Below are 18,922 nucleotides of genomic sequence, written 5' to 3' on the forward strand. Positions count from 1 at the left end.
TTCCACAGACTGGAAAATTTGTATTATTGTCATTAAAGCAAGAAGCAAAAACAGTGATTGTGACAGGCAAGTTACAATATTCTTAATCGTGAGCTGGTAGTTTTCTTTCATTTACTAACAAATGTTTCTTAAATTAACTGATAAAATACTCAGAAGACAAAGGATGATATCTTGAGTGTCATGCCCAGAATCATGTCGCCCTTTGAAATAACTCTGCCATTTGCCACCATAGAGGGCTTTCTAGCACAAATGGTGGTGACTCAAGGCACAGAACATGCTACAAATCTTTGCAGCTTATTTAGAGGTTACCAATAATATGCAAATGGCAGTAAGTAGGCTCCAATAAAATAAACTAATAAAAATGTGGCTCTACTATATAAAAAAGTGCTGTCATCTTTAGTATTTTACCATAAAGTCATGGAAAGGGAGAGTGAAGAAAGAGGAAATGAGTAAAATAGTTGTGAAAAATGTGTAATAACTGTCATCCTACATGTTGCTTCCTCAAAATGGTGACGACAAAAAAATAAATAAATAAATATCTGAAGCAACAAGATTTAAATTAAGTAAAAAAAAATTAAAGGGGGGGGGAGAGCAGTGTTAAAGATTAAACTAACACTATTCCTCAGATATGGATTTTTTTTTCTCCCCAAAAATATTTAATGCCCACTGTTGTAAACACGTTTAAAACTTAATCACTTATCATACACATACACTTGCTCTCAGAATGTTAAGCAACTTTGAGAAAATCTAGTACAAGTGACTAGTACAAGCGACTGGACAGTAGTTGCCTATTACTAGTCATTTTTGCATTATGCATTTGAGTTTCAGTCAAACTGTAGGCACAGTGGATGGCACTTTGCTTTTTTGGCTATGAGCATATGTACCGTCATCATCTTAATACCCAGTAAATCCCCTCTCAGAGTATTATGTTCTGGCATGACAGGAGGACAGAAATATTTGATACATCTTTTTCACCTCTACCTTCCTTGACACTCCGGTATCATACCTTCCTCAATAGGATAATGGAGAATTCTAAGCAACTGATAATTAGATTACCTTTTGGGAATTTTAAAACACTTATCCATTAAAAAAATAAAAAGTTGCACCTATAAGCAAATGAGCAACATAGCATTCCCCAACACATAGGGCTTTATACTTGTACCTAAACATTTTTGATAATTGTGAGAAGTTGACTGGAGTTGTGTGGCTAAAAACTCTGGTTAATTATGAAAGTCAATCTTAGAGCCCCTACCTCTTTTCTGACCAAACTGATGTTCAGTTAGTGCACAGAGGAAAGTGAAGGGCTCAGTCACCTTTCAAGGTACCATGAAAATTTAATGGCCAAAACTGTTCTACCACCACAAGAAATAAATGATAACAAGAAAGTTCAAATAGACAACTGAACTGTTACATGGCTTGACCAGTTATTCAGAGGTATCATACTATAGATTCATATTCTAAATCACAGCTTACATTAGGCTCCAGTAATGGAGGAAAGCCCATTTAATGCCCACCACATGCTGTCCTACTTTTGCTGCTCACAGCTGTGTCATCTAATCCATAGGTTTGGTGAGCATGCTCACTTTGTATTTGTTCTCCAATTTCGCTGGGGTTGGAATGTGACCTCTCCTCCTGAAAGTGGTAAAGTGTTTGCATTGAGGGCATGGCTTGGTGCTGGAGTCAATACGGCTGAGTTCCAGGAAGTATTTATACTTGATGATGTCATCATGTGGCAGGTTGTAGAGGACAGTTGTTTCATCCAGGTATTCACTGCACTCTGTGATTGGACAGTTTATATCTGCCTGTCCCAGCTGCACCTGCACGTAAATAGAAGGGTAAAAAATTACCAGGTAAGAGATCAGATAGCTGTGGAGTAAGTATTCCATGTCTACTATGCAAAAAGTAAAGCATTTCCAAAACATCTTGTGAACTGCACAAGAAAATGCATTTGTTCTGAATTCTAGCTATCTGTACACTAACAAAACAGGCCATTTTATTTTAAGTTTATTTTGAACACATTCTGGAAAATATTAAGTTTTGCTTTTCTGTCACATCCACATCAGTTACATCACATGCACAAAGCATATGTATGTGTGCCAGTGAGACTATATTCTAACATTTATCTTTTATATTGGCTACTGAGAGAGACAGTCTAGCTGTTCCTCATTTTACATCTTACTAAGATATGCAATACAAGCAGGCTAAGGTAATATTTTTGATTTCATACAGAAAGGATAAAAAACATGTACCCAAAGAGAGAGCCCAGTTTTTACCAGGGAAAATAGATTACACTTACTCCAGAAACCTCTGGCTGCCTTTGCTAGCTCAATGCTCTTATGTGTGCTTCTTACTAGAAGTTGGCATGGGGAAAGCAAATTCTATCTGCCCCTTGAAGAGCAAAGAATAAGCTGTTGCCTTCTTATTCTACATCACTCTCAATCAAATGGAAGATAGCCATGATGGTCAGTAACACAACTGCTTGCTCTGGGTATCCCTAAACCAATGATTGGCTGTGATGTTATGAGTGTAATATAATATTTCATTGGAAGGTGACAGGGCCAGAAAGAGTTAATTAACTCAGACTGACCTGACCCATGGCTGGGAAGGAAGACTGGATAGGAAGATAGGTAAATGAATAGAGCTTTAAAACGCAAGTCTGCATGGTTAGAGATCTCAGGGGTAGTTGTTTGCTCAGGTCTTGTGATGTAAGCAAACAAGTCGTGTCTATTGCTATAACTTTAATTCAAAGATCAAAAAAGGAATATTAACATTTGTGATGATACTTGAGTGAAATAGTATTATTGTCTATGTGTCTCTTTGAAGGTTGTGGTAACCTGTATCTGAACTGTTTAATGGATAAATTACCCTGTGCTAATTGCCAGGATGTTTGAAAGGAGAGTTAAGCCTATTGTTTTCTCAGGTCGAAAGGCTGCTGGAAATGTATAAGAACCCTGGGACATGATCCTACTTCATCTCAGATCTGCTTTGGGTTTTAAGAGGGGGAAACCTTAAGCCACAAGAATTGAAATCCTCAGTCATTGACTGGAGCCACCCTGAATATGGATATTGGACTATTTCTAAAAGGACTTTTGGCAACTACAAGCTCACCTCTGCTATGTATCTGGACCTCAAGAATTGAATTCAAGTCTGTATGTATATTGATCTTTTAACCAACACTCACTTTTTTCTTTTTTAATAAATTTTAGTTTAGCTAATAAGAATTGGCTATAGCGTGTATTTTGGGTAAGATCTAAGTTATAATTGAACCTGGGTATGTGGCTGATCCTTTGGGATTGGAAGAACCTTTTCTTTAATATGATGAGATAAGATTCTCAGTAATCATCATCATATCGGACGTGTGTGTCTGGACGGAGGCCAGAGGCTGGGTACTTTAAGGGAACTGCGTGGTTTGGACTTCTAAGTGGCAGTGAGGTACTACAGAAGCTGTTTTGTGCTGGCTTGGTAAATCTAAGTATTGGAATATCCACCAGCGTTTGGGGTTTGTCTGCCCAAACGCTGGTGGATATTCCAATACTTAGATTTTTGTTTGCAGTTCACCTTAATTGAGTGACCTCAGCAGTCTCCCATGGGCAGCACCATCACACTGGCAGAAACTGGGACTGGAGGACGGGATGGATCACTTGATAATTGCCCTCTTCTGTTCACTCCCTCTGAAGCATCTACTCTACTCTCATAAACTGAATATATAAATGCAAATTTTATGTACAGGAATTTCTATGGCATTCAATTACTGCAGTACTCTAGAACCACACAGTGAATTAAATCTCGCAATTCCCCATTTTACAGAGGAAAAAGGCAGAGAGGTTAAAGCCACAATTTTCAAAGAAGGGGACCCGGTGTTAAGCACCAAAATGGCCTCATTTTCCACTCACTTAGACATATCAGTTTCAAAATCACAGCCTGAATGATTTGCCTAAGGTGACCACATATGACTATCTAAAAATGACACCTTCTTACTGAGAAAGTTTGGTGTGTATTCTGAGACTCATGTGCTAACTTCACTGACTAAAATAACCATTTACTGCCTTTTGCTACTATTAGGACTGCAGACAGACATGGAAAAGAGAGCAGGATTACATCTAGACTCTCCCATTAGGGGAATAATTTAATTCCTACCACAGGGCCAAATTCTGTCCTCTGATACACGTGCATAAGCCATTTAAGGTGTTACTGAGGAAGAAGTACTGTGGGATTGCACAAATGCAAGTGAAGGGAAAATTCTGGCCCCCCAGCTCCCCTTCCCCCTGTCAGCTCAGTCCACCAAGCTGCCCCCAGTTCTGCACTCACTCATACAGCCTCACCTCTGCTCCTCCTGTGGTTCCTCACCCCTCACTGCCATGGCTTCCAGACTGGGGGAGGGGAGGAGGGAGGAAATACTCCCCTCTCCCGCCCCACTCCTGGCCAGATGTTGCAGAGTAGGCAGGGGCAGAGGAACCATCCTGTCCCAAAGGCTCACAGAAGGGGAGGGTACAGAGCCATCTCCACTCTCTCCTCCTATGAGAATGGCTTTGGGTTGCTAAGGGGTTGGCAGGGTGGGGAGAGACACAGTTCTGTCTGTAGCAGCTCTGATTAGTTATTCTGCCCCAAGAGGCAGGGCAAGTGGGGCAGACAGCCAATTTGCAGGCTCAAATTCACTACATGGGCACAAGTCACAACCAAAATCACATCACTCCCCCAAAATTGTGAGAGTTAGCACCACTAAAATTTCTTATATAACTTTTAGATTGATTTGGGTAGCTCTCAAAGACCTCAGGATCCCATCACACCAGGTACTGTGCTAACACTATCCAAGTAGACATGAAGGAACAGGTGATAAACCAGAGGAGAAAGACAGAAGACAATGGTACTATAAGAGACTGTACAATTATTTAAATTTTGTATGTGCAACTTGTGATTCAACAGTAGAAACAGTGATTTTTATAGAATTTAGCCTCTGATACAATTCCCCCCCACCACACATAGTTGTACCTAAAATACTTGCCCATCTTCCATTTCTTTATAAACTATATTCCTTTGTTATTTCATTTTCACTTTTCTTTTATTCATTCTTTTCCATAGTAGATACATTAAGTTCCTTTCCCAATCTCTGCACCAGATTGCTTTTTCCTACCAACAATATCCTATAGCCTTCTTACGAGACTTGTCATGCTCCTTCCTCTCAAGAGGAAAATCTGTCCCAAGAAAATATGGGTAATGCATTCCTGGCAGAGTTTCAGGAACTGAAGATTTCTCCACACACAAGCTTGCACTGCAGTAACTAAATCAGTTCTAATTTAGATCTTATTTTAAAATGTGTTCTATTTTGCTTATGTATGTAAAAATTCAGTGTATGCTAAATCAGAACAGGACACTTATTCTTACTTAAGAGCATCCACAGAGACTTTCCTTAACACCCCTCTCCTCCCCCAGAAGATATCAACTAGAACAAGTTTAATTACTGCAGTGCAAGTTTGTATGTAGATCGACCTTGAGAGGGTTCAAGTCATGCTGCTGCATCTCTATGAGCAAAATCTCTCATTTCCCCTCCCAAACTCAGACTATGCCTCTGGAAGGAATTCCAGCCCCATGTGATCCTGGAGTGGGGTGAAATAACCGAAGCCAAGTGCTTTCTCACTCCAGGCCTCCAGGGGTGGCATGCAGCTTTATAAGTATGTAAATATGCACTATTCATTGTCCTCAGACACTTCTTTGTTGATAAAAAATAAAAAGGCATAAATCATACAAAAATCCTGCTGAGGCACTTGGAGGACAGGATTCTTGAACATTTTAGTATATATAGTCTGCTTACAGCAAGGAGTGGGGAGGCAAGTAAAGAAGAAAGTGCTACATATACACCTATAATGCAAACACCTCTGATACAAAAGTTTGACCTTTTGGACCTAACAGCATGTTTTAAATATTTTATAATGCACATTTAAGTACATTCATCAGTTTAAATTCCCAAACCTCATCTAGTTTTTATACCTTTATTTATAGTTTGAAATTTAAAATGTTAACCCAACATGCCTTACCTACCACTGGTTATAGCTCCCAAAGGAAAGAGTTGCCGGTACAGAGTTCAGTAGGACCAAAAAAAGCATTGTTAGTACACAGGGTACTGCAGCTTGAGACCAAGTCTAAGAATGGGAGAATCATGACTCCAGCTTGTAAAGAGAATTGTGCAGGTTTTATGGCCCATTACAACAATTTGCAACACATCCTGCTACCTACTAACCCTCCACTGTCCTATGACTGCAAGGGTGTTAACGGTCCACTTCCTTTTAAGTGGTCTCCTACAACATTGTGCTTGATCTGTCCCACCTTGTATTTAGCCTGGACACTCTGGTTACCTTCTCTAGACTTGACAAAGAGCTCCGTGAAGCTCATAAGCTTGTCCCTTCCACCAACAGAAGTTGGACCTTCATACCCTGTCTCCTTCATACCCTGGGACCAACAAAGCTACACCACTGCATACAAATGTATTGCTGGCATTTTTTCTGATGATCTTCTCTTCACCTTTCTGCCTCGGTTTTTCTTTGGATTTGAGTCACACAGCCATGATAAAGCAAGAAAAGGGGAATGGGTGCACTGATAATTTTATAAATTACTTTTCAAAATTTAATTTTTTAAAATGTTTGTGTGTATATATAGATCAAACTGTTGATGTGTAGGTTGTGGTTCATATTCTACATGCACAAAATTCAGATAGTTCAGTTATGATTTCCACAGAATCCCTAAACTGGACCCCTAAAAAGTGCGTGCTACAGAACTTTGCACTGATGCATCACAGGATTCAAGGTGGCTTGAATACTTGAGAATTTAGCTCCAGTAAGCTTCAAAACACTTAGAGCTTGGAACTGAAGTTGACAAGCTCCAGAGAAGGGTAGTAGAGAAACAATTTAGGAGAAGCATGGAGAGAGCCCCTGTTTTATGAACTATAAGCGTCTCAGAGCAGGATTCCTAATGTGCTTCGGAGTAGAAGTCCCTTTTGTTAATTAATCCCTTTATGCTCTAAAGCATACGAGTTTGCAGGAAGGGGGGGGTTCAAATTTCAGAGTGACTCTTTTCGACAGACTCTGTCAAATCCAAGTCCAAAACTACCACCAAAGCGGATATGTTCTTCACACTCCATTTAGAAATCTTTGTCTAGTTACAGAGGGATCAACTCAGTCTTCTTGAAGGTTAGCCAGAATCAGGTCCCTGTTTAAATCGGAGAATGATAATCTCTTCATTTATAGGGCACTGTAACCTAGTTCAATTCTTTTTATACTATTTAATTTCCAAAGGCAGCATTCATAAATTGTTAGCATACTTTTGCTGCCTAGCATGATGGGATCCTCCTGCTCCAAGACTAGGATTCTTAGGTGCTGCGGTAATACAAATAAACACATCACATCCATATATCACTAAAAATAGTGTGAATAGTAAAGGCAGATTGTAACAGAATTATTTTAAACATAAGAAACTACATGCTAATAGTGCTCAAAGCAACGTGTATCACACATTGCCCCTGTTATCAACTAGAATATTAAAATGGTTCAACTTTAAACATTTGAATCAATTTAATTTAGGCCAGACAAGCAAGACCCACTGCCCCTCTATAATACACCATTTAGAAATCTTCACAACTCCAGTGCAGTTCTGTAGCTCAAAACTGTCAATTTTAGCAGTCCACATATGAAACTGCGCTTACTGGTCATAAAACTATGTTTCTCCCTTTGGCCAGGGAAGAAGTTATCAGCTGAGGAGTCTGAGTTGATAGTTCTTATATTTAAATGTTTAGTGGCAAGTGGCATGACATTCCTATTACCTGGCTCTTAACTCTGGAATTTACTTCCTCTTTTTGATCCAACATAAGCTAAATTTAACCCTCAAAGTATGGTTCAAGCTTAGGCTTTTACCTGCGATAACGTGGTGGGACAGGGTGTTGATTCTGAATGTGCTCCTTATTGGGACAGGTTATGCAATGGGGGAATATCTTTGGCTGCATAAAACATGAAATTTATTGTCTTTAAAAATGCAATTTTCTGAGTAAAGTAACTTAAAAGAATAGGGGTTTTGATGTGCATCGTCTCAGTGAACTGCTCTGTTAAAAAGCCACCACTTTGTTTCATCTGTAAACTGCCGCCCTTGGGAACTCAGCCTGGAATCTCGGAACTCAGGCTGTCTTCTTTCTGGTTCACACATAGTTGCCAGGAATAATAAAGATTCTCCAGGTCAAATTCCACTCTCAGTTGCACATATGCAACTCCACTATCTTTGTACTGGGTTGCACAGGTATAAATGGGGGCAGAATATGTTCTTGATGTTGAAAATTAATAAATCTATTGGTGAATAAGAATATAATACAGCAAACTCAGCACTTCAGACTCGCACAGACAACAGGACTAAACAGTAGTTGAAAAAGACGGTTGCCTTTCATAACTGTTGTTCTTCGAGACGTGTTGATGTTCATTCCGTTGTAGGTGTGTGTGCTCGCCACATGCACCGATGCCGGAAGTTTTCCCCTCAGTGGTATCCGTGGGGGACTGGCTCTGGCACCCTCTGGAGTGGCGAATATATGTGCCGGTATAAGTGGTGCCACTGGCTTTGCCCTCCCTCAGTTCCTTCTTGCCAGAACTCCAACAGAGGGGAAGGAGGGTGGGTCATGGAATAGACATGAGCAACACATCTCGAAGAACAACAGTTACGAAAGGTAACTATCTTTTCTTCGACTGCTTGCTCGTGTCCATTCCATTGTAGTGACTCCCAAGCAGCAGCATCGGAAGCAAGTGGTAGTTCATGGACGTGTCGATTGCAACACAGCTTTGCCAAATACAGTGTCATCTCTGGCTTGCTGGGTGATGGCGTAATGCGTCGTGAACATGTGTACCAAAGACCACGTCACGACCCTGCAGATGTCCTGGATAGGAACATGCACCAGGAGGGCTGCCAAAGATGCCTGAGCCCTAGTCGAGTGAGCCTTCTCTATCGGTGGAGGCACAGCCTGTGCCAACTCATAACAAGTGCGGACGAAGGTGGTGATCCAATTCGAAATCCTCTGAGAGGACACCAGAAGGCACTTCATCCTGTCAGTTGTCGCGATAAAGAGCAGGGTCAATCTGCGGAAGAGCGTGGTGCTCTCCAGGTAGAAAGCCAGGATGCGCCTGACATCTACAGTGTGCAGCCGCCTCTCCTCATTGGTCATGGGAGGCTTTGGATGGAACACCGGGAGGAAGATATCCTGGTTGATAGGGAAGTGTGACACCACCTTTGGCAGCAAGGCCGGATGGGGCCACAGCTAGACCTTGTCCTTGTAGAATACTGTGTATATGGGGGTTCCAAAGTGAGGGCTTTAAACTCAGAGACACGTCTTGCTGAGATAATAGCTACAAGGAATAAAACCTTCCACAACAAGTGGGAAAGGGAACAAGAAGTCACAGTTTCAAAGGGTGGACTCATGAGCCTGGAGAGGACCAGGTGGAGGTCCCATTGAGGAACCTGGTCCCAGATCGGCAGAAAGTCTTCCAAGGCCTTTCAGGAACCTGAACACCACCTCATGCGCGAACACCGATCTACACTGGATGCGAGGATGGAAGGCCGATATGGCTGCCAGGTGCACCTTGACTGAAGAAGTGAGAGATCTTGGTGCTTTAAGTGAAGCAGGTAATCCAGGATGGACTGCAGAGATGCCTGGGTCGATCAGATATTCCGCTCTGACGCCCAGCAGGAGAAACACTTCCACTTTGACGGGTAAGTTGCTCTGGCTTTCTGCTCTCAAAGAGAACCTGCTGTACCTGACTAGAGCAAGCTTGTTCCTCCGGATTCAGCCACGCAGCATCCAAACTGTGAGGTGGAGAGAGGCAAGGTTCGGGTGCAGGAGTCGACCGCGATCCTGCAAGAGTAGGTCTGGGCGGTTAGGAAGTGGCCAAAGCGCTGGTACAGCCAGGTCCATGAACATGCCGAACCAATGCTGGTGAAGCCATGCTGGGATGATCATTATGACCTGTCCCTTGTCTCTCTTGAATTTTGAGAGGACTTTTCTGATGAGCAGAATTGGCGGGAAGGTGTACATCAGGTCTCCTGACCACGACACGAGAAAGGCATCAGACAGTGAGCCTCTGCTGAAGCCTTGGAAGAACAAAACTGATGCACTTTCTGTTCTGTCTGGTGGTGAACAGGTCCACTGGGGGAACTCCCCACTTCTGGAAGAGCATTTTGACTTGTGGTGAGAGAACCACCTGCTGAGACGATCCGCCAGTGTGTTCCGGACGCCGGGGAGGTACAAGGCTTCCAGGTGGATTGCATACTGTCTCGACACTGTGCTGGACCTGGACCGGACCTTGAAGAGCCAGTCGTCGAGGTATGGGTAAATCTGGATATCCTGACATCTGAGGTAGGCTGCCACCACCAACATGCATTTCATAAACACCCCTGACGCTGTTGCTAGACCAAAAGGAAACACTGCATTGGTAGTAGGCAGTCACAATTATGAAACGTAGGAACTGTCTGTGTCCGTGAAATATTGATGTGTGAAAGTAAGTGTCTTTCAGGTTGAGTGTGACATACCAGTCTCTTGGATCCAGGGAAGGAATGATGCAGGCCAAGGAGACCATGTGGAACTTCAACTTCTTTAGATACTTGTTGAGGCTCCGCTGGTCAAGGAAGGGGCGTAGACCCCTGTGAGCTTAGGGGATCAAAAAAATAGCAGGAGTAAAACCCTTTCTCCCTTAAGTGCAGAGGGACTTCCTCCATGGCTCCCACCTGCAGAAGGCCCTGCACCTCCTGAGTGAGAAGATGCTCGTGAGAAGGGTCTCTGAGGAGGGACAGGGAAGGAGGGTGGGGACAGAAATAAACTGGAGAGTGTATCCCCCTGCTACTGTGTTGAGGACCCACTGGTCCGATGTTAGAGAGGTCAAGGCAGGGAAGAAGGGGGACAAATGGTTGGAAAATAACAGGGGTGCTGGATCCAGGACACAGGCTCGAGAAAGCCTCGAGCACACCCTCAAAATGCCTGCTTGTTACCCGGTTGGTAATGGGTAGAGCTCGAGTGAGCTGAGGGTGCCGGCTGATGGCCCTGCCGGTGCTTATAGCCTTTGCCCTTCTTGCGGAAGGGTTCTAATCGAATGTGTGTGGCTGCTGTGGTTTAAACTGCTTCCTTGCCGGTCCCAGCATGTAAAGGGCCAGGTAGCCCTAGAGTCTTTCAGGCCATGTAATTTACTGTCTGTTCCAAAAACAGTGCCAGGCCATCGGATGGGAGGTGCCGGATGGATTGTTGAACCTCCATCAATATGCCCGATGACTGCAACCAGGATGCACACCTCACAGAAATGACCGAAGCCATGATCCGGGCTGCAGAATCTGCCAATCTGAGACCGCTTGGAGGGCTGTCCTGGGCATAGCTCTGCCCTCACAGAGGATAGCCAGGAATTCCTTCCTGGGCTCCTCTGGTAGTGAATCCGCAAACTTGGCCACAGACTGCCAAATATTAAAATCGTAACGGCCAAGTAAGGCCTGATGATTGGCCACTCTCAGCTGGATGCTGGACATAGAATAAATTTTTCTACCAAAGATATCGAGCCTCTTGCTCTTAGGTGTCGATCCAGGTTGGCCCTGTCTATCGCACTCATTGGCTGCCGACACAACCAGTGAGCTTGGGCAGGGTGGGTATAAAGATACTCATACCCCTTAGTGGGGACGCAGTGTTTTCTTTCCGCCAGCTTGGAGATGAGGGCAGGGAGGAGGGTGTCTGCCACAGAACCTTAGTAATTTTCACCACTTCCTTGTGCACCGGCAATGCCACCTTGGAGGCACTTAGCACATCAAACAGGAGTCCGAGGGCTCTGCCAGTTCCTTGGCTTCCAGTCCCAGGTTTGAGGCACCCCCTTCAAAAGCTCCTGATGGACCCTTGCATCATCCTGGGGAACCATGTGAGAGGGCCTCACTATCGCCTCACCGGGCGAAGATGAGGAGGCAGGTACAGGTAGGTCTGCAAACTCCACCACTTCTGCCAGGAGAGCCTCTGCCGAGGCTGGCTGACCCTGGGGAGCCTGCTCTGACACCGCGTCCGAGTTAGGGGTCGGGCACGAGACTGTCACTGGCCGTCTTTTAGAGGCCCCCAGACCGACCTATGTCCCTGCAACAGGGTGGAAACCCCCAGGGGTTCCATAGTTGCCAGGGGGCTGGTCACTGGCTCTGGGGCCATGATGCCACTGGTGGCCCAGAGGGGAATGCCGATGCCTTTGGTGGGTGGCCTTGGCCTGTGGGCAGGTTCTCCTCCTTGCTATCTGAGCCCGAGGAGGGAGAAACTTGTCTGGGGTACCAAGAGAGTACCGAGGCTGCCTGTCTCCCCCAATCCTGTCAGCTCTGGCCGCAGACCTCAATTGAGGACTTGTATGGGGGCGATGGCTCTCGGTGCTGGCGTTTGGCGGATCGGCAACAATACCCAAGCAATCGACGCCTCACGCTTAGAGTGCGGTGCTGCTCCACAGATCGGGAATGGGAGCAAAAAGACCGATGTCTCAGACCATTGACATGCCCGCGGTGAGCTGTACCAGCGATCTGGTGACGGGCCTTTGGGGACTGGCATCTCGACTCTGTGCCAGACCACTGACAATCAACGCCTAGAGCCTGAGGAATACTGCCTCAGTCTGGGGACCGAAGCCAGAAACTCCGGCAGATAAGCCGACCCATGTCCGGGGGCTGGTGGCAGTGTTCAGACAAGCGCTGGCCGGGCACCGCCTGCTGCAAGGAGCGGTGCCGCACTGATGGAGACCACTGGAAGGGTCCCAAGGCAGGCTTACCTCTCAAACAGGGCACCTCAGTGGCTGGCATGGGCGACACCAGAAGCGACAGTATATTGGCAATGACCCATCCACTCCCAGTCTTTATTTAAGCCATAGGCCCAACCTGACAGTCTCTACGCAAAAGAATAAATGGACACAAATCAGACACCAAGAATTATAACATTCAGAAACCAGTTGGAGAACACTTCAACCTCCCTGGTCACTTGCAATTCAACAAAAAAAAAAAAAACCTCAAAAACAGACTCCAACGAGAAACTGTAGAATTGCAATTAATTTGCAAACCTGACACCATTAAATTAGGCTTGAATAAAGACTGGGAGTGGATGGGTCATTACACAAAGTCAAATCTATTTCCCCATGCTAATTTTTTCCCCTACTGTTACTCATACCTTCTTGTCAATTGTTGGAAATGGGCCATCCTGATTATCACTACAAAAGTTTTTTTTCTCCTGCTGATAATAGCCCAGCATAACGGATTACTCTCATTATAGTTAGTATGGCAACACCCATTTTTTCAGCGAGAGAGTGTATCTTCCTACTGTATTTTCCACTGCATGCATCCGATGAAATGGGTTTTAGCCCACGAAAGCTTATGCTCAAATAAATTTGTTACTCTCTAAGGTGCCACAAGTACTCCTGTTCTTTTTGCTGATACAGACTAACCCGGCTACCACTCTGAAACCTGAAAGAAACAAAGATTCCCTCAGGGCTCCATAGGATCAGATTATATGAAGGGGCCTGAATAGTCTCTGGCACACCAATTAAATTCTGCAGCAAAATCCTGATTTCTGTGATATAGGGCTAATTCTGAATCAGAATGAAATATCTGCAGTAGATTCAGATAAATTCAAGATTTTATTAATGAGTTTAATTTAATATGAAAATAAAAAAAAACAAAAACAAAATCATGGATTTTTTTCCCCATATGCGCTGCCTCCAGATTTTCATTGTTTAGCATGCTGCAAGATTTTGAATTAATGCATAAAACCTGCAGGTTTCTGTCAAGATGGGGCTTTTGGCAACTTGGAAGGGGCAATAGATGGCTTGGTTTTTTTTACACCACGAGGATAGTTAAGATTTTTGGTACTTGGGGAAATATGCATCTCCTCCTTCTGTTCCCCTTGTGAGCAGAGACCACACGCGCCTGATTTTTTTCCAGGGGAGATGAAGGAAAACCATGGGAAGTGGGCAAGGTTTTTGACTCCTTTCCTTGCCCCAGCAATCCAGGTCAACAGCCAGATGTCCTGTTGTGGCCCCCTCTATTTCTCCACCACTACAGCTAACAAGTGATGGATAAAACACATTAGCTGGACAGTCTGCCAATACTACCAGCAGTGAAATAAGTTAACAAGACCTTTAAAATTGCATGAGTGAATTTCAGACTAACATCTTATTAGGGTGAACAGGAGCAAGTCATACTACTCTAAAAGCTTTCCTTTCATGCTGTCTGCACAGTAAAGCACACTACATCAATTCACATTTAGGTAGTTATCATCACAACCATAAAGAGCTAAAATCAATGTTAAAAGAATAAATAAAATTAGATGTGGCAGCCAAATCCTGCTTCTAGGTGACATTCCATAGCCAATTCCATAACAGGAAGGAAATCATGGGACCCTGAAAATAAATATATATCACACACACATATACATATATACATATACATATACACACATATATACACACACACAGTCTACTTCTGGGTCACTCAATTAGTAAATGACAAACATTACAAAGACACAAGATTACTTTTTAAACCCACAAACCATTCCCTGCCAAGCAACATTAAAATGCTCTTAAATTTTCCCCTGGTGCTGCTTATGGAATCATTTAGATTGAATGGAACATTTTATTAAAAACAAAATTGATCCTTTGTCGTATTCTGCTGCATGGTGTACCCTAATTATAAATCTGTTTTTAATAATAAAATCTCTGAAGTCTACTTTCCACCTCCACTGAAATCTATTTTATAGAAGTGTACTAAGCATGCAAGTGTGCTAAATACTACCACAGACAGTTGGAGAAAGTATGTGCTGTATAATTCTACTCTATCATAGAATATCAGAGTTGGAAGGGACCTCAGGAGGTCATCTAGTCCAACCCCCTGCTCAAAGCAGGACCAATCCCCAGAGAGATTTTTGTACTGAATCCTTAAATGGCCCCCTCAAGGATTGAACTCACAACCCTGGATTTAGCAGAGAACAAAATAGTCCTACTCTTATAAGTCAATTGTAACCTCACAGACTTTCACATATATATTATATATAGCTTTTGTTTCAATTTTTGCACATTGAACTATGGGATACATTAGGAAAAACGTAATCTAATTTTAAAAGATTATGCCTATAATAACCACACCACTTCAGCTAGTTTCCAGTCATATCACTTGCTTTGTACATTGAAGCCCAAATCCTGCAAACAAACAGTTACACCAATGCTTACCTTTACACATGAGAACAGTTCCACTTACTTGTCATTCGCAGGATTGGGGCCTTAGTCAAAAAGTAAGTCACCAAACATGGATATCATTCTTAGTAATTTTTGTTAACTGCTACGTGTACTCCTTAAAATCAGGACAGATTACCATAGTTTATATATACTTTTTTTGGATAATAAAGTCTTAGATAATGCTCTAATGTGTGTGTGGGGGGAAGGGGGGCGATGCTTTTAAAAAGTTACATACCACATGAGTTAAAGGCAACAGATTTTCTAGGATTCTACCCAATATAATAGTATAAGGGCTTCCACCAATCACTACACACTGCATTCACTTACATTAAGTGTGTAAAAATAAATAATATTCTAGAGATGCTGGGCCAGATTCTCTGGTCCAGCAGAACTGAACTTTAAGCAATCTTTACACTCTCTTCTTCCTTGGACCAGCCAGCTGCATAAGTTACAGCATTCTCCAAAAGTTGGCTCTGTGTCCAGGAGCTAATGGCCCCATTCCAGAAGCTAAGGATCAGCCTGAGGTCCAGGGGAGGGAACGGAGGAGCTGACATCATCACCTGCACTTGAGAGGATGTAGCAAAGGCACTGCTATACCCTGTGGTGATTCCCTTACATAGGTGGAATCTTTAGGTAGTCAGTGAAGTTGGCCTTCTGGCTGCTCAAGACAAGCAGAGGAGACTACTTTGTGAGACATGACATACTACATAATCCATTACACACACACACACACACACACACACACACACACACACACACACACACACACACACCCCTTGTTAGAATGCTAAAGTTACAAAGTCAAGCACTCAAAAATTAGGGAATGCCAGAATTAACATTGCTTGTGCAGATTTAATTTAGCTCCCTTGTGTGTACTCATAATGATGCAGTCTCTAATTATATCACCACATTTTTCCACAGGATCCCTGCCTCATTCAGTGCTCACGATGGACCTGTTTTTGGGATCACTCGGGGCTGTGTAATAAGAGAGACTTGTCTGTAGGATCCCTGCCTCATTTGCTGCACAATTGGGAAGATGTGCAATGAATGAGGCAGGCAACTCCAAGAAGAGAAAGAACAGTCTCATGGTCATGGCACCTGAAGGCTGCCCTGAAAGATTGAGACCTCTGAAGTAGAAGCAGGAATAGAATCCATGTGATGCTAATCAATTCACTTAAACCAAGTATTTCACAGGTGGTCACTGACTGAATGTTCCTCATTTTATGGATGCTCAACTTGAGCACTCACAGCTGCAACTGAAGTAACTGGGAGTTGTGCTATACGATGCTAAGTATTCTGAAAAACAGATCAGACCCTGGGACATCTCAAATTGGACACTCAAAATTAGCAGACAGTTTTGACCTCTCTCTTCTTTGGTTCCCCCATCTACACATCTGGAAAACCACCACCTCAGAGGAATGTTATGAAAATAAATTCATGAATGTTCATATACTATAGTGATTAGTGCCATGGAGGAAGTCAATTCTGCCTTCAGAACTGAGTTTGAATAGAATGCAGTAAATAAGGCATGGGGCCACACAGTGAACAATAATGATAAAAATACCAACTAGTGGCTTGTTCAGTGAGCACCATCCATCCATCTTGTAAACTGAATGAGGCAGCAGTTATATGGAGAAAATGTGATCATGTAATTAAAGACTTATCATAATGTATACACACAAGTGGGATGAATCAAGATTGTTAGGCAATCTCAATTCTGGCATTTCCTAACTTTTCATGCTTCACTTTGCAATCTTAATGTTATTTTAACAGTTTTCAACATGTAAGACCCTTGTTTAAAAAAAAAAAATGAAACCCAGAAATGTCATCACATGAAGAAATACTGACTCCCACACGCTTCATCAGCAGAGCTGTAACCTTTACATCCACAGCACAAAACTCTGCCACTTGAGCTAACGGAGTAACTAGAAACAGCAGTAAGTTGTCATCCTCTATGTGGACCAGCCATTAGAGGAGGCTGGAGACAGTAGAAGAATGGTGAGACTGGACTGAAATTTAATGTGGATAAATGTAAAGTAATGCGCATTGGAAAAAACAACCCCAACTATACATACAATATGATGGGGGCTAATTTAGCTACAACTAATCAGAAAAGAGATCTTGGAGTCATCGCAGATAGCTCTCTGAAGACGTCCACGCAGTGTGCAGTGGCAGTCAAAAAAGCAAACAGGATGTTAGGAATCATTAAAAAAGGGATAGAGAATAAGACGGAGAATATCTTATTGCCCTTATATAAATCCATGGTATGCCCACATCTTGAATATTGTGTACAGATGTGGTCTCCTCATCTCAAAAAAGATGTACTGGCATTAGAAAAGGTTCAGAGAAGGACAACTAAAATTATTAGGGATTTGGAACGGGTCCCATATGAGGAGAGATTAAAGAGGCTAGGGCTTTTCAGCTTGGAAAAGAGGAGACTAAGGGGGGATATGATAGAGGTATATAAAATCATGAGTGGTGGGAGAAAGTGAATAAGGAAAAGTTATTTACTTGTTCCCATAATATAAGAATTAGGGGCCACCAAATGAAATTAATGGGCACCAGGTTTAAAACAAATAAAAGGAAGTTGTTCTTCACACAGTGCACAGTCAACCTGTGGAACTCCTTGCCTGAGGAGGTTGTGAAGGCTAAGACTATAACAGGGTTTAAAAGAGAACTAGATAAATTCATGGAGGTTAAGTCCATTAATGGCTAGAAGCCAGGATGGGTAAGGAATGGTGTCCCTAGGCTCTGCTTTTCAGAGGGTGGAGATGGATGGCAGGAGAGAGAGCACTTGATGATTACCTGTTAGGTTCACTTCCTCTGGGGCACCCGGCATTGGCCACTGTCAATAGACAGGATACTGGGCTGAATGGACCTTTGGTCTGACCCAGTATGGCTATTCTTATGTTATGTTCTTACGGGTTTATTTGTAGGTTCTGGAGAGAAGTGGGTACAGACCTTTCTGCTCCTCCCCCCCCTTCCCCCACCAAACCCTCTGCACAAGCCTGACCCCTTCTACCAGCCCTCTCCCTCCAGCCCCATCCCACCTCCTCATCCTAGATTCCTCGTCCTATTCCCAGCCTTCTTGTCCATCAAGTTCCCCATCCCCATTCAGTTTTTGTCCCCTCTACATTTCAATCAGGCCACTCTTCCTCCTCCTCACTACCTGAAAGCCAGCAGGGGAATTATTTAGAGCACAGGAAATCCATATCTCTCTTGTTCTCTGTTCCAGTACCAGATACCACAGCAGCCCAGATCAGCAACTGAAATGAGTCCTGCTCTATCCTTGTAGCCCTGGGCTGAAGCATACTCCATGCAGATTGAATCCTTGGAAAATTTAGCTGCCAAACTAACAAGTCTCTGAGGGTGTGTTAAGTGCAATTTTCCAAAGGTTCATAAACTGGTCAAGTTTGGGTGGTTTTTCAAGAGGGAAGGTAAAAGGAACATCCCTGACAGAAAGGCAACCCACTACCAAATTTCAAATCCCAGCTCCAAGTCAGGGAGGCACAAAGTGCTTCTCAACCAAATTATTAGAGTTGTTTAAAAAACACATGGGCAAAAAAAATCTGTTTCCCATAATCCTGTTCTCAGAAATGGCTGATCCGTTTTTTGCTAAAATTTCCTCCCAAAAATTCAGTCTAAAGCAAACACCCAGCCTGGAAAATTTCAGCTCGAATGGTGAAGCT

General features: G+C 43.2%; 1 protein-coding gene across 1 annotated transcript in view; it reads right to left on the bottom strand.

Moving 5' to 3' along the window:
- The window catches only part of RNF217 (ring finger protein 217), an 80,728-nt gene that overhangs the window by 43,419 nt on the left and 18,387 nt on the right, over positions 1–18,922 (bottom strand). The window contains exon 2 of the mRNA XM_054024547.1: positions 1,584–1,817. Within this exon, the coding sequence (XP_053880522.1) occupies positions 1,584–1,817 (234 nt within the window). The remainder of the gene's footprint in view (positions 1–1,583; positions 1,818–18,922) is intronic.

The sequence above is a fragment of the Malaclemys terrapin genome, chromosome 3 (assembly GCF_027887155.1).
Source record: "Malaclemys terrapin pileata isolate rMalTer1 chromosome 3, rMalTer1.hap1, whole genome shotgun sequence".
In the NCBI taxonomy this organism is placed as follows: Eukaryota; Metazoa; Chordata; order Testudines; family Emydidae; genus Malaclemys; species Malaclemys terrapin.